The following is a 16,391-nucleotide window of genomic DNA, read 5'->3' as shown; positions in this document are numbered from 1 at the left end:
CTGGATGCTAATGCTACAGTACACATCGGAGAATTGCTGTTGTACGACAGAAAAAGACCAAATACCCATTTTAGACAGAACCCTAACTTCCCTTACTTTCTTTGAAGAACAGCAACACTGATTGTTTATGTGAATGACTGATCAATCGCACCTACCCAGAGAAAATAAAGGTTTATGAATTTAGTTAGTTCTCCTAACACTGTGAGAGAGAAATCTTACATGCTTACAGCTCAGCCAGCAATTCCAATGTGATAAATCGTCACTTTCATAGTGCAGCTACAGAAGACAAGGAGCTCAAATCACGTTGTACTAAATAAACATGATGGTTTGATTTTTCTAAGGTGGCCTGTATCTCTCAGTCCTGCAACATTTTAATGATTTCAGGTATCCAATATGTCCTCTACTTCAAGTTCTCCATAAATGATTCCATTAATTCAAGAATTCAATCTTAAAACACACATGGGAATTCTGATAATGCTAACATTTTCAAAGCCATGAGTTTCATCATATTTTCCTACAGATTTAGACATTTAGCTTGAAGTAGACAGCACAGAACACATTCAGAAAAACAAACATGACAATTAAGAAAAAAAACAGATAATGTGTCTACATTAAAATTAAAATTTGGTAAAATCATAGGAACCAAAATATGTTCTTTAAGTTCTGAATAGAGAATAGAAACTAGAATGCAAAGAACATACCTGGAGTTGCATATCAGCTGCAGCACACACCTTTTTGGACTCACACAGTCTTGACACCATGTTTTTGGGTAGTGGCTTGAATTAAAAAAAAATTCAGATCACAGAATTATTATACATTTTTAAACAGGATGGTAATTACTAGAAGAGGCTGAGGATACAAAAAAACTTGATGGTAATAAAACCACATTTGAAGTACTTTGCATTGAGGAAGGAAATCTCATTTGTGGAGCAAAGCATTAAACAGTCAATTAAGATATCAGCAGTAATTTACATAGCAATAGAGAAATCACTGTGTCTCTGTTTTTCTATAAATTGATGTCATATTCCCTTATATGCCTGTTAAAAATGTTATTACTATCTTTAGAGATAAAGAACAGATTGGAGCAGTTAAAGCCCTCCCAGATCACTCTGCCTTAACCAAATGAATTAAACAGGGATAAAATAACTAGGGTCTTGCTAAAATATTAAGAAAGGTACTACAAGTTGTACAATGTAATATGGATGCTCACTATTAAACCGGACTCTAAAATCATACCTATGCTTTTTATAGTGTGTTACAGTGTTTGAGAAATAATACAAGAAAGTCTATAGATATGGCAGAGCCATATGTTTAGATTTGGTCCAAATTATATGACTTCAAGACAAACAATGTTCACAGGATAAAAAATCCAGCTCAGAGAAGTTACACATAAGTGAAGAAAATATTATGAATTAACTCTGTGGAATCTGGAACTTGAAGCAGGTAAGAAAAACTATCAAGTTGCATGGCTGTTTATGCAATACTTGCTAACACTTTTAACCTCTTCTCCAAGTCAAAAGTTAGCTGGGTCAAGAATGGTATAGAACAACATCCACTATTTTGCCTGTCATATATGTGCACAGCTTTTAAATTTCAACACACAAAAATGAACGAACAAACACGAAGCCTGTCCTGCAGTATATCCTTGTTGGGCCAATATTACCCTTCACAAATACAAAAAAAATTAGATTAAATTGAAAGAATGATAAAGAGATCACTTATTTTTCCCCGAAACACCTTTGGAATCTTAAGATTTCAGGGAAACAAAATTTTACTCCAGAGAGTTTTTCAGAGATCACTACTGTTCTCTAAGGTATGTTTCTGTGAATGTCATGCACACAGATATGCTGAGGTCTTGAACTCAGGAAGATGTACTGTTTCAGGCAATAGAAACTCTTCCTCCTTGCTTCATTACAATCTCACACAGCCCATTGATAAGCAGCTGAGTGAAGGAAAAAAAATCAGCATGAGTATTTTACTTATCCTAAAAGATGAGCACTTGGATAAAACCAGAATGCAACAGTCATCCTCCTTCTAAAAGAAAGACAGCCTTCACAGAGCTTTGGTTACAACTCTATTAATTGAATAACCATTCAATTTTTTAAATCTAAACACTATATGCTTTACTTTGCATTCCACTTTTCCATCCTTCTCTTCTAAGTAATTTGAAGGTCTTGGAATGAATTTTTCAGTATGTTTTTCATGGTAGCTAAAAGAATTCCCTGTGTCCCAAAGCACTCTTAACTCCTTATTGTTTTGTAGTAACTGCAATACATTACAATTGTTAACTATCTGTGGGCTTACTTTTGTAATCATGCTAATACAATACTGTCCTTGTAATTCCATCTCTGTGAAAAATGAACTCAGTTCAAATTTGAACAGCTGAAATGCTGGCCTTTGTTAAAGAGAGCCTCCAAAGACACACAAGCTTAAAATGATTTAGCTCAGACCTACCACATATCTGTGCACTTAACAACTGAAATTAAACAAACAAACACAGTGGTACAGAATGGTACCCATGCACCAGATTGTCTGCTTAAGCAGACCTCACTTCGGTATGGTTTGACTCATGAGCTTACCTGACTAATTCAACTTTAGTAACTAATTAACGCAGTCCCCTCTATTCCTTTTTTTTATCTCAAGGATTTTCTGTTTTGAGTTATCTTTCAGATGGAAGGAAAAGTAGGCTTGCAACTTTCTTGAAACAAACATTTTTGTACTGGCCAGGTTTTACAACTAAATTCGAAAGACTTGCTCCTTTTGCCAGAAGAGCTTGCAAGCTTTGTCACTCCTCTGTATTTAACAACACAACCATCAAAAATGGACAGAAAGCAGATACAAGCTTTCTGTAAACTTCAAGATACTTTGGACCACATCCTCATGATCTACATCTAAATGTTGAATGCATTCTCATCTTTGAAAGCCTGCCAACCAATTTTTTTCTGCAATGCTACTGAAATACAGTTTTCAACAGTCCACATGTTTTAATAACCAAAACACCTCTTCCCCCCCTCCTCTTCCCATAAGCATAAGCAACAATCCTAAGTGTGGATCATCAAGAATAAGTCCTTCTACAATTGGCTTTTATAGCAATGGCAATCATAAGCTCAGACTACACTAACAAGTTTCTCTGACGTAATTCTGTTCAATAGGACTGTTAAAAATTACACAACCTGAAGTCTACCCGCAAAAACGTAGATGCAGCAATGCCAAAAGAAGGATGCTTTTTCAAATTATCTGCATGGCCTCTGCCACAGGCTGGGTCGGTAGAAAGCCTTCCTTCTGTCAACGTCCAGCAGAGCTACGTTGGTGTAGTTGTTGCAGAAAAGATCCTTCTCACACAGAAAAGCTCAGTCTCTTAATTCATAAGAAGAAACTCAGTGGAAATTCTCATACAAAACAACATTTGGATTAAATGGTTTTACAAATGTCACATTTTAACTTTTTCATCCACCTTCCTTACTTCCCCTTGAAAAGGGGGTGAAGTGGACTCATTTTCTTTCAAATAACTAAAAAAATGGAGGAAAAAAACAAAGATTGAATTTCCTATTTGCACAACAAAAAATTAATCAGGGAAAAAGCAGAGAAAATAAGCCCCAAAAAGATCTCTGCGAAGTTGTAAGAAAGGTGGGATTTTCTACTCGAAGTACTTTGTAACATATACACAACAGATAAAAGTAATTAGTATAACAATCACTAAATTTCAAGAACAGAAAAGATTACTTCAATCTATTCATATTTAAATGGCAGACACAGAAATCCGATATTAGGTTCTTAAAATCAGCTTAGATGAACCAGTATAAGTAAAAGCAGATTTATATATGTTGGATAATGGCTTAAAAATCCATTCCAAAATTTTCAAAAAGCAATTAAAAGGAAGCCATCTAAAGCCCTCAAAAGCCACAGAGCAATTTCAGGCTCTTCTTCTCATCTTCCAGCATAATCCATTCTTGCCCCCTTCAAGACTGAATTTCTACATCAAACTTCTCTCAATTGCTCTCTGAAAGAGGAAGATTTCACCACCAATAAACAGAAGAAGTTTATGGAAATGCCAAATGGGACACAGCATCTGGTTCTTAGCTTTTGCACTGAAACTAAACATGGTTTAGATTTGTTAAGTCATTTTGAAAATATAAAGCCATAAATAATGTTCCACAAATCTCTTTCAGATGTTTTAGTGAAGCTCATTCTCTAAACTCATATGCAGTCAGATTAACTCCATGCTGTTTAAACACTACATGAACTTTACAGAGAACACCAGAAAGCAATATTTCAGTATGTGGACTCAAACATATAAATGATGAACACTCCTGATCTGGGTACACTTAACTCCCAGGTTTCAACAAGATCAGTGCAATCAATTCTACAGAAATGGTTGCTTTGTTGCAGAAAAAAAAAAAAATATTTACAGAGCAAATTTCTCAGACAGTATCCATTAAAATAGAAGTTAAGCAACATATTTTCCTAACTTTTCAATGGAGGCAAACATAATTCTACTTCCACAATACTGAAATACACTGAATGCTTAGTATTGGATAAAAAGCTTCAATGAAGTGTAACACACCAAACAACTTAAGAGGCATTTTTGAAATGTCTGTACAAATACAAATAATTTTCTGCTGCCATATCTTAAAGCGATCACCAAAAGTCACCTTGTTCCAAAGAGCACTGTTCTTTAAATATTCCACAGAAAGCAGATCCTTGCAGGAGACTGATACACAATAGCTTCATGTAAAAAAGGCATCAGAGTTTTAATGCAGAGATGCATTAAAAATGCATCTAACCGAATCTAACTAATCCTAATTTAATCCTAAATAGAGCAGTATGGTTTTCATCACAAACTATTTCAATCATCACCGCATACTGTGTTAAAAATGGGAGTTTTTGAACACTGCAGATCCTTTCCATGATTTTTTGTCCATGATTTGGTACCTGAGCTTTATTTTAAGATAGACTTTAGAGAGTTCAGTGATTAATCCTATTTTTGTCATAACTTACCTGTAATTAAATTAAAATATTTCAAATAATTCACACAGAAGTTGTTCACCTACTACACTAGGTAAGAGAAAAAAGCCTGAAATTTTTAAGTATGTGATTTGAACCTTGGATATAAGAATCTGGTATTCTTTTGCAGATTACATTTATCTTTTCTGCAATGACAATACATACATTTTTTTCTGAATAACTGAAATTATAATATTAAAATATTTTCTATCCATTGTTTATTTCTACTTTAAACATTATTGATAAATTACAGATGAAAATATTATTCTTTTCCTAAATACATTAATTCCTATTTTCAATATTTTACACATTAGATTTCCCTACCTGTCCTGTTTTATAATGCCTTGCAAACTGGTTAACCACTCGATAGTCATTTGCAAAGTACTCCATCAGAATTGAGGGAACTTCAGCAAAATCAGTAGGACATCTGGTCCCTAGAGGTAGAATAATTGTACATATTAGCATTTGCTATTTCCATTAACACAAATAGTTAACTCTCCCAAAAGGTTTTGCAACTTTCAGTTTGGACTTTTGGTGAACTTTAACGTTCTTTCATTTATTAAGTCAATATTTTATTTCCATTATTGTACATATTGCCAGAAAAGCTTCATTATAATCCTACACATTTTACTATAAATCACAAAGTAAAACAAAATATTTGAACAGCTGGGTGAGGCACCTTATAAAGCTCTGGATCACACCCTTTTTAAACTAAACCAGACTGTAGCCAAACTGGCCCTACATGAAAGACCAAATCTATTTAAGTGTCCTAAACCTAAATTAAACTACAATGTAAATAAAACTCTGCCTTAATCCCATTCACAGTTACAATTTTTAGCTTCCATCTGTTTGCTGAGCTTACTTATGTTTTATATTAACCTCACTTTATAACACCAAGTCATTCATTCAAGGAACAATCTTGCAGATTGAAGACACTGTGTAAGTGCAGTGAGGTAATATGTTAGTATTTTCAAATAGTACTTTCCCAAAAACTCTATTTACACTAATCTTTATCAGCACCTTACACAATGGAAGTTATTAAAAAGCATAACACATCACCAAATCAAAGTTGAATTTTTAACTTCTGTATTAAAGTCAGCAATGTAAAAGTTGTTGCTTTAATAATGGACCCACTGCGTTATTACCTCTATCCCTGTCTGCTAGAGACAATATCAACATTCAAAATCAGTCTTAAATCTATGTAAGCTTTTACTATTTTTTTGAAGACTATTTTTTAAAATCACTCATTTCATCTTCATAAACCCTTCTCTAATTTTTAATCTTAATTTATAATATGTTTATATTCAATGTTTTCAGACAAATACTACTCTTTAGTATAAACAGCATTTGTCACACTGTTTTTTACCTCCTAAATTGAGAGAAACCATCTTCTAAGAGCCATCATTATCCAAAGGCAAGATAAAGTCTAAAAAACTATCCATTGCAGTTCTTCACTGTACTTGCTTCAGATTGAACTCACCTTCAGACTAGAGACACAAAAACTATGCCCAAGATTGCATGAGGTTTCACCAGTATCTTTACCATTCTAACACGTACTGCTGTTACATACAGCTCCAATGCAATTTCAAACCACATTTGACTGTTTCACAGACACATTAGCTATATGCAGTTCTGCATTACATAAAACTGTTTTTCTGTTTCTCCACTACTGCTGAAAAATCCAAGCATAAATTCTCTTTGTACTCTGCAAATGCATGATGTGCACTGTGTAGTTCTGAATTATATTTTACTTCTAAGACTTTAGTATCCAGTCATTCAGCTCTTATGCAATACCTCAATCCGTCTTTTGTGCCATCACATTTCATTAGTAGTCTTTTTTTGTTGTTGTTTGAAAATAATTTTCAAAAAGCCTAAAACAAGGCAGGTCCCAAGACAAAAGCCTGCAAAACTACACCAGTCTAGGTATTTATGCTTTCTCGGTGCTCCTTAACAAAGTAACATAATTCTTTTAATAACCATTGAAGAAACTCATGATTTATGTTATCTGAAAATCAGAAAGGTAAAAGGTTGGGCAGTTATCTGGGATAAGTTAGCCCTCCTGTAAAACAAATGTAGGTATTCTATACTGCATGATAAACTGAAATGGAATTCAAGGCTACATTTTGAAAAATCTTATACATACATATGCATGAAACAACCAATAAATGCATATGGTAAAATGAAAGATTAGCTTAAAAAGAAGCACATCTTAAGTCAAAACCATATAGTATTATCCAAGTTTTGGGCCCACGGAGGGCAGGATGGGTTCCTGAACATTTGGGAATGTAATCAGAAAAAGAAGGTGGGAGAGAGCAGGAAAGATGTCAAATACTCATCTCATCTCAACTAGAATGTCAAATTTTTTGTTCTCACGATAGCCTGCAGTCATCTTGTTTCCATACTTTGCCACCCTAGTGTTTCATGAGAGGAGATGGCCCCTAACAGACATCCCTGGGACAAGCCCTTTGACTGCTAAGCATTCCAAATCCTAAAAAAAAAAAAAAAGATTCTCTGCAGAAACAACACCACTGACCTCCAGTGCTGCTTTTGCAATGCTAGATCTCGAGTTAAATCCTCTGGGATACAGGACTGCCTGGAGCTAAGGCAACACTGAAACCATACACAGGGGTTCCTGGAAAGTCTGAGGTCTCAAAATTAGCCGTTTCCTGCCCCTTTAAGACTTTGACATGCAGACACATGATTCAGCACAAGAGAACTCTCACCAAAGCAGTTACTTTGGGCATCTAAGTACTCCTGCAGGTCAAGATGAGCAAGGCTATATGAGTGGAAGCAGTGGGGGAGGGCCCTTAGCTGTCCCAAGGACTACACAGAGCTTATACTGAAAGAGCTCATGCTGTCTTCAGTTGTTTTAACCATGTCCAGTAGAGACATACTCAGAAACAGCTCAGCATATTTTAATTTTATGTGGAAGACTTAAAAAAAAGTATCTTTTGCCTCTGGCTGCAGAGGTATGTATTGATAAAATATTAACTGTACCACAGACACCCCTTTGTATCATTAGCCTAATGTAAAAATAGTAAAACATTAAAAAAAAATCTTCAGACAAGGAAGTCGCAATCGCATCTGTTCAGTTGTGGGCTTTTTAATAAGTAAATGTCCACTGCACTTGGGATTTTCAGCACACTGTTATAGAAAAGAATATACCAAGCTGTCCACAGCCAAAAAAAGTAGCATGCCAAGCAGCCTTAGCCAGCACGTCTTGGACCCATTTGCCACAACTGCAGAAGGCTATAGAAGCCAGCAACCTGTCAGCCAATACACTCACTGCCACTACTTGAGAAAGGAGCCTAAATTAAAAAAGGCAATATTCCTTTCCTGTGCATCCAGTAAGCTGTGATTGCATATTCGTTTGTGTTCACTCATGTATGACTAAAAGGCCCACCAGTTAGTCATGCTTGCAAATACAGTATGTTTTCAATATATCAGTTTTGCTTTAATCAGAATCAACTAGAAAAGTCCTGGCTTTACAGATTTTTCTATATTGCCAGTGTATGCTCTTTGCAAGACCTAATTCACTAATTCTTCTTCATTCAATTTCCTAAATCATTTCCAACCCAGATACAACTTTAGTTTAATCTATTTTCAATCCTCCAAGTGTTCCAACAATTATAAACGCCACATAAGGCAAACTTGCAAGAGTGGGTACCAACAACAGAACAAAGATCAACAGTACATAAAGAAGAGGTGCAAATGCCTAATTCTTATTAGAAGAAGAATAATATTCAAGAGTTGTTTGGTTGATTTTAGATAATATCTGAGGACCTGATACTGCATTTTCAAGTCTTCAAAGGTGTAGAACTATCTGCATGACTCAACCATTGCTAGTTCGTACTCTCTTTTCCTTGTTTTGTTCTGATTTTTTTTTTAATCCACTCTTTTCTTCTGGAAATTAAACATTTAACTAAAACAAAACAAAAAAAATCACTGTTAAAGCATTCTTACCAGTGACATGCTGGTACCGAGTTCTTCCCAGCATAGAATGCATAGCATGTCCCATTTCATGGAAGAGATTCTCCATCATGCCAGGACTTAATAGTGTTGGTGCACCCCTTGCTGAATGGGGAAGGCTAAGCATAAGAACAACAACAGGTAGCTGGTACTCTCCATTTTCCCTTAGCCTTCCTCCTCGAACTGTAAAGTGACAATCCTTTTCAAGATAAACGCAAACATATGGACAGCCAATGTCATTACATCAATGATATTGAAACAATTATTAAATTATTAAATTAAACCTAAATTGTTAAATCTAACCATATACTCAGTTACACAAGTAGAATTCAATGATCACTAAGAGTGTTGTTCAATAGCAGCTCACTGTTTCTCCATCTTTATTATTTGTTTCAAATTCATATGGAAATTACTTTATTCCATAAAGAAAACACCATGTTGCTCTTAGAAAATATTGTTTTTTAGAATTATCAAGACCTCTCAGTTTTTCTAAAAAAATATCACAAGCTCAAAGAAATTTACTGATGTGTCAAATCTATAATGTATAGATTAAGTTTTCCTCTCACTCTTCAGCAATAACTTCATTATCTTAATACCACGCAGCACTCCTATTGTGAAAAATTAGCAAAACAGAGCAGTACATTAAGCTAATGTAGATTTAAAATTTGTCCACTCATCACCTCACTAAAGGTGATAATTTGTAGATGTTTCTACTGAGTGAAGTGTGTACTGTAGTGCATCATATAGTAAGTATACTGGCATCAGATAGTGAGCAAGCCACAAGTTAGAACCATTTACAGTTTTAAGTAGAATTTTGAATAAAAATTAGTTTTCATTACGAGTTTTTACCTTTAGAGAGTGTAAATTTCAGATTGTTCCTACTTATGAACACCAGAAAATAGGTGTTTAAATATCTACCATTTCTCTAAACAGAGTTCTGTGACATTTCATAGTGCCTGTTAGTCTGTACCACAGAGTCTGAGTTCAGCCTACTGAGAATGTTTTTTAAATGAATGGTTACTCACAAAAAAATATATTACCTAAAAGCACATTTCGAGCTACAGACTTTCCCTGTTTAAATTTAATTTATTTTAAAATCAAGATAACTTTTACGAAAAACTTACACTAAACATAAATGGCACTAATGCTACACTCATTACTCAAATAAAACCCACACTGAAATCAGATAAAAAATGTTACCTGATGTGGTTTATCAGGTCGTTGAAAGAAGTCACAATAGATGTATCCTAGCAAACCTTCAGTTTCATGAACAACAGCCTGAAGAAAAAAAGAGTATCATTTCCACAGTGAAAGCACTGATGTGTAAATTGAAGACACAATATTCTAATTCAAAGATATAAAATTAATAAATGCCAAATGAACTGGGAATAATTAATGTAAAATCAGTTGGTAATTTTAATTGAAAAAATTATATATAGAAAATTCACAGCTTGTCTCTCAAACTACAGACATTTCTGCATTTCACTCAAAACTAATCAGTCACAGATCAGTATTAAAAGCAGCCCTCAAATGTCAAACAGAAGCCAATTTACCATGGATATAAAAATAGAAAGAGTAAGGAGTAACTAAAATTGACCCACAGGATATAAAGAACAGCAGCTCTTGCTGGAGGCTGGAGGTGGAAAAGCACTGGAGAAGATCTGGCAGTCAACAAATGTAGGGAAGACAACAGAGGAACCTGGGAACTTGATGAGCAAGTTATTGCCCAAGTTACTGCCCAAGTTTTTATTTCCACCCACCCCTAAAAAGAGGGCAGAAAAATAAAAGGCATAAAAATCAATCACAAAGTAAAGATGACACACAGAGTTAAAAAAATGAGGAAAAGACACATGACTGCTAGGATCCACACCTACAGCATTCTAGTCATCTATGGTTATCTACAAATTGAAACTAAAAAAACTAGCAGGGCTCATTCAAAAGGACATCTTGAAAGGTACAGCAATAATCTCCAAACAGAAAAACTGCCTCTGATTCAGGCACCCTACACAGAGATATTGTGAAGTTCATAAAATACCAAACATACAAAAGACACTTTGAAAGTATAAAGCCCCTGAGGTCTAACTTGAACTAAAATTAGACAACTAGTTTGTCCTTTTGATAGGTACCCAAGTAATTTTAAAAAAAAATTTGACTTGGTTCACAGGAACACGCTGCCTTGTCTATCTTCCCTTTGGTTTCAGACGCTGGGAACAAGAATACTTACCAACTTTCGAACATCTTCAGACCAAATCTCTCCTCTCTTTGTCTGCTCAGCATAAAGGGAGATTCCTAACAGCTGACTGAACAAAGAGTTCAAACCTTCCATGCATGCCCCAAGAGAGAAAAATGGACAGTACAAGCTAGGATCAATGTTGTACCTAAGGAAATACAAGAATCCCAAATCAGTCAGTTAGCAGAGCTACATAAACTACCATTTGCACCTTCAAGCCATAGGACAAAATACACTAATTCAGCCCCAAGGCCGTTACTAGGCATGCTTTATTTTTCAAATAGTGAAACTAAGTCACAGGCTAGTTATGGCACAGAGCTTAAGAGTAACGTGATTTTTCTTATACTCAAATTTGGACACCAAATTCAACAGATGTTGACTATCATTTTCAGAAATGTAGTGAACATGTAGCTAAACAGACCATGGCAATACAATGGGTGGCCAAGCTGTGGCTTTTGATCCACAAGAGGCCACTGGCACTCAAGTGCCTTTCCCATGCCAAGGCTGCACTGTGTGACTGATCAGAAAAATGAGCTGGTTTTGGCTGTGGTGTAAGCCAAATCCTCAGCTAGGGCAGGAAACCAACTGGTAAGCACTGCTGACTCTGCAGTCTTGTCTTTCACTATTTCTTTCAGCGATAGAAACACTAAGGAGACACAATCACCTCCCATGCACAAATCACACCCCAAGCTCTGGGGACTCTCTTGAACCATGTAGAAAGTATCTTGCAGCTTTGGGCCACATGAAGATTTTAGTATGTGACATGGATTTCAAACATGGCCAAGCTTCCTGAGCCTGTCCTCAACCAACTGTGTTCAAGACACTGGAGCACAGAAGACAATCATAGGAAGGAAGACACCATACATCTGCATGCACACATATAAACTGAGAATGAACAAAAAGTAGTTCAGAGATGTATGCAACCTATAAGTGGGCTCAAACTTCCTGAGGCTCTGACTCTAAAAAGTAAACACACTACAAGTGTATCAAGCAGACAAATGCTTTGTAAACTTATACCTTTCACAAGCTGCTCAGGACTACACAACTCTTTGGAGGCAACAGCAAAATCAAAACTGGAATCTGCTTGCTGTGCATGCACCGCAAATGGCAAAAATGTTCTTGTCTCCTCATTTCACATACAAAGTCCAAGTGTTATTTATACCATTTTCTGGAGTCTAAGACTAAAGACTGTTTAACTCTAGAGAATCACAGTCACTCCCTTCTATCTTCTTTCACACTCTTGTGCTTTTGCTTCTTTGCTTCTAGCATCGGCTAGACTACAATAGCTGGACACCAAAGACGAGAACCATGCTGTTTTATGGTCCATGATCAAAAGACTTATTGACCAGCTGTGAAAGAGCCAGCTAGTCCCTATTCACTCACCTATCCTTCCTTCCTTCCCACTTCCACACAGAGACGACCTAAAAATGAAGCCCACTGGGGATACTGCATTTGCCAATGTGCTGCTTACAACTGCAGCTACAATTCACTACTCAGCTTCACTGCACTGCGAGGCACAGCAGGGTGAGTTACTCCTCTAAGTGGAGTTAATCCTCGAAGCCACAGACATGTTAAGGTACAAGATTTTGCTTATTTTCACACTACAAATGCAAGAAGCTAAAGCCAGAGTATTCCATTCTACTTTACTAGAACATAGAAAATAAAGCAGATTTTGCCTCTACTATACTGACACACTTCTAGATGCATAGCAACACTTGAATTCACACTTTGCATGCTTCCATACACACGTTTTCCTTCTTACTCAGAAAGTCATTACACCAAAAGAACAGAAAGAAGCATGATACAAATCAGTTTAGATCAAGTTAGATTAAAAGACTGTAAGCAAGTCTCTAAAAGAAAGCAGAAGAGATGAGTTCATTTCCATGTAAGCCACAGACATTTGGAGTACAGAGGACACTGATTCACACACAGAGTCCCCCCAGAAGTACAGAATTACAGGGTATGTGCTGAATATCTGGAGAATTTTTAAGTCAGCAAGTCCTCAGTATTGCAGCTCCTTCAAGAGTGGCGTTTTTTTGAAAACTTTAGCAGATAAATGTCTCCAGACTCCTACAGAATCACCCTCTGATCACCTTCTGCCCAGATTGTTACATGAAAACTTAAACCCACCACTAAGTGCTTCAGCCCTCCTGATTCTACTCTGAAGCTCTCCCTGCATACAGACTACAAGACCTGCGAAAATGACCCTTCTTTAGCAGCAAATCATAAGAACTTCCATAATAGTCTAGGACTGTTTTTTGTCACATCACTTGATACCACATCTGTCACATTTGATACCATCATCCTACATAGCAGTATGATGATCAGTAGCACAAAGGTTGGAGGCCAGTAACCAGCAGTACACTCCAGGGGCCAGTACTGGGTCCAGTCCTGTCTAGTCATTGGCAGATGACACCAAACTGGGTGTCAATCAAACTGTCCACCAAATTGGCTGATATATCAGAGGCTCATGGTGCCATCCAGTGGGATCTTGACAGCTTGGATAAATGCGCTGACAGGAATGTCCTGAAGTTCAAAAGAAGTACAAAGTCCTGCACCTGGGAAGGAACAACCCCCGGCACCAGTATATGCTGGGGGACATCCAGCAAGAAAGCAGTTTTGCAGAAAATGTCCTGGGCATCCTCGTGGACACCAAGTTGAACATAAGCCAGCAATGGTTCCTTGCCACAAAGAATGGTATCCTGGGTGCATTAGGAAGTGCACGGCCAGGAGGTCTAGGGAGGTGATCCTTCTGCTCTACTCAGTACTGTCAGGTTGGAGTGCTGTGTCCAGTGCTGGTCTCCTCAGTACAGGAGAGACATGGACATACAGGAGAGAATGCAACAAAGGCCCACTGAGATGACTGAGGGCCTGGTGTGTCTCTCCTATGAAGAAAGGCTAAAAGATCTGGGACTATTAAGCCTGGAGAAGATAAGGCTCAGAGGGATCTTATTATTAAGGAGTATATATTTCTGAAGGGAGGGTACAAAGAGGACAGAGTCAGGCTCTTCTTAGTGGTGCCCAGTGACAGAACCAAAGACAATGGGCACAGATTGAAATATGAGAGGTTTCATCTTAACATCAGGAAACAATTTTTTTCCAGTGCGGGCGACCAAACAGTGGCACAGGTTACTCCTAGAGACTGTGGAGTCTTACTGCTTGAAGATATTGAAAAGCTGACTGGACATGATCCTGGACACCAAGCTCTATGGGACTCCGCTTTAGCTGGACGTTGGATCAGACAACCTCCAGAGCTCCCTTCAAACCTTAACTATTCTGTGAAGTTGTTATATGTAGCCTAGGACTAAGAACACACAGCTGCAGTATGAGATAGATTCCAGCTTTATCAGAGGAGGACAACATTTCCTGCTGACTGCAAAGGATTAATGCATTCAGTTGAAATACTGAACTAATGTGTTTGCTGGAGGGGTGAAGGAAAAAAAACTCTGAAACTACTTTTCATTTTGTTTCTGTCAGAAACACCGATACATACGAGCAGGAGAAAGCAATGATACTTCTTCATGGATAGAGGAGCTGACAGTAGTGTATTAGAGGGAGAAGATCACTTCTTCCTCATTCTTAGCACTCCTTTAACATGTACATTGTCCCCATGAACTTATCCCACGATAATGAGGATGAGAAGAAGGCTTTCTGATAGGTATTTTGTAATACACTGTCGCTATCCAAAGTGAGGGGAGTAGAGGGGAAATCAGTCTGTAATAGTTTTGTCTTTCGAAAAAAGCATGATACTTATCCACCCACGCATAAAAATAGCAGTAACAGACTATAATGCCTTAAGGCAGACTCCCCAGAGAAACTAGTCCCCTATTCTAGCTGATGTTTGAAGATGTCACAATCTTGACATTTTGAGTACAATGAGGTCCTGACTAAACAACCACTTTAGTAGAAACTGCACAGTTAATATAAGCCTCTTCTGGTAGAACACTGTCAGGATCAAACCTCTCCCACATTTAATGAAAGATGTGTGTTAATGTTCCTCTTGCCAACGGAAAATAAAAAAAAAACCTTGAAAAACAACTTTTTTTTATACAGAATGCCAAAACAAAATAATGTTTCTGGTTCTCATCTCACTTAATTGTCCATTTCTGCCTTGCCTATCATATCAGTGTGCAAACAAGATTAAAGCTTAAGGTACTGAAAAATCCTCAAATACCACTAGCGCCTTATGAGACAAAACTGATTTTTAAATTACTTTTGGACACACCTGACAGCAGTCAGCAGTAATTATTACACTCATTATCTGGCATCCATTTTTTATTTGTTTGCTGGCCAGTGCAATGTCATCAGAGTTATGGAGAAAGGGGTTAAAATGATACTATAAAACAATTATCACAATCAGATGATAATAATCAATAATACTTCAAAATGAGTACTGGGTACTAAAAAAGAAAAAGCTCCAGGAAGTGTGTAATACATCTCCAAAAATCTTTGTCTAATACCAGTCTATACCCACTAAGCAGTGATCATTCCAGACACCAAAACACAGATTCAATTGCCAAGTGCTGAATTTGGTCCTACCTCATACATACATGAACTCTGTTTTCACAAATTAAGTAAGACCAACCATAATTGAAGAAAGCCTAACCCCAAACTTGCACTGATTCCAGGAAAACTTTCTCTTTGGGCTTACTTAGGAATAGCAATCAGCCAAAACCTCAGCTATCTGAAGCTGATGTCCTATAACCAAAAACTCAGTTCCCAGAATTATTATTAATAGATGATCTTGCCTTTCAGTGGCAAGCGCAAGCATGTGACTGACTCTTTTCTGAACCCTCACCTTCACGATTTAATGCTACTCACTGCAAAATGAAAGGTGTAACACTAGATAAGATTAGAGGACAAGGGGGAAAAGGGAAGAAATTAATTTAAAAGACTTGAACCTTTCCCAAAAATAAGAATACTCAATGAACAGAACAGGAATTCCTGCAATCTCTACTAGATCCACAAAACTTAAATCTGGCACATGGGTGTGGGTGGAAAAGTATTTGGAAGAGTTTACAAACTAGACGTTCCCTTATTGAAGATTCTTGGTTGATTCCAGGCACTCAAACGGTAGCAGCCACTACCAACTTCATTGTTTCCAGATGACAAGACAAAAGCATCTGTTAGCTATGATTTCCCAGCCTCACTTACAACTTCATCACCTCAGTGAAACTGCAAGAACACA

At 36.9% G+C, this 16,391-nt stretch overlaps 1 protein-coding gene across 1 annotated transcript; it reads right to left on the bottom strand.

Moving 5' to 3' along the window:
• Nucleotides 1–507: 507 nt before the first annotated feature.
• LOC115307385 (mitochondrial intermediate peptidase-like) lies at nt 508–11,372 on the bottom strand. The gene is made up of 6 exons (XM_029959097.1): nt 11,198–11,372; nt 10,174–10,251; nt 8,968–9,172; nt 5,329–5,438; nt 702–776; nt 508–534 (listed from the first exon to the last, which is right to left on the bottom strand). Exons 1-6 carry the CDS (start codon nt 11,297–11,299, stop codon nt 523–525), a joined length of 582 nt encoding a protein of 193 aa, XP_029814957.1. The 5' UTR covers nt 11,300–11,372; the 3' UTR covers nt 508–522.
• Between the last annotated feature and the right edge of the window lie 5,019 nt (nt 11,373–16,391).

Source organism: Manacus vitellinus, unplaced genomic scaffold (genome assembly GCF_001715985.3).
Source record: "Manacus vitellinus isolate BGI_N305 unplaced genomic scaffold, ASM171598v3 ctg7180002436852_pilon, whole genome shotgun sequence".
NCBI lineage: Eukaryota > Metazoa > Chordata > Aves > Passeriformes > Pipridae > Manacus > Manacus vitellinus.
This window is presented reverse-complemented; position numbering and strand designations above follow the sequence as displayed.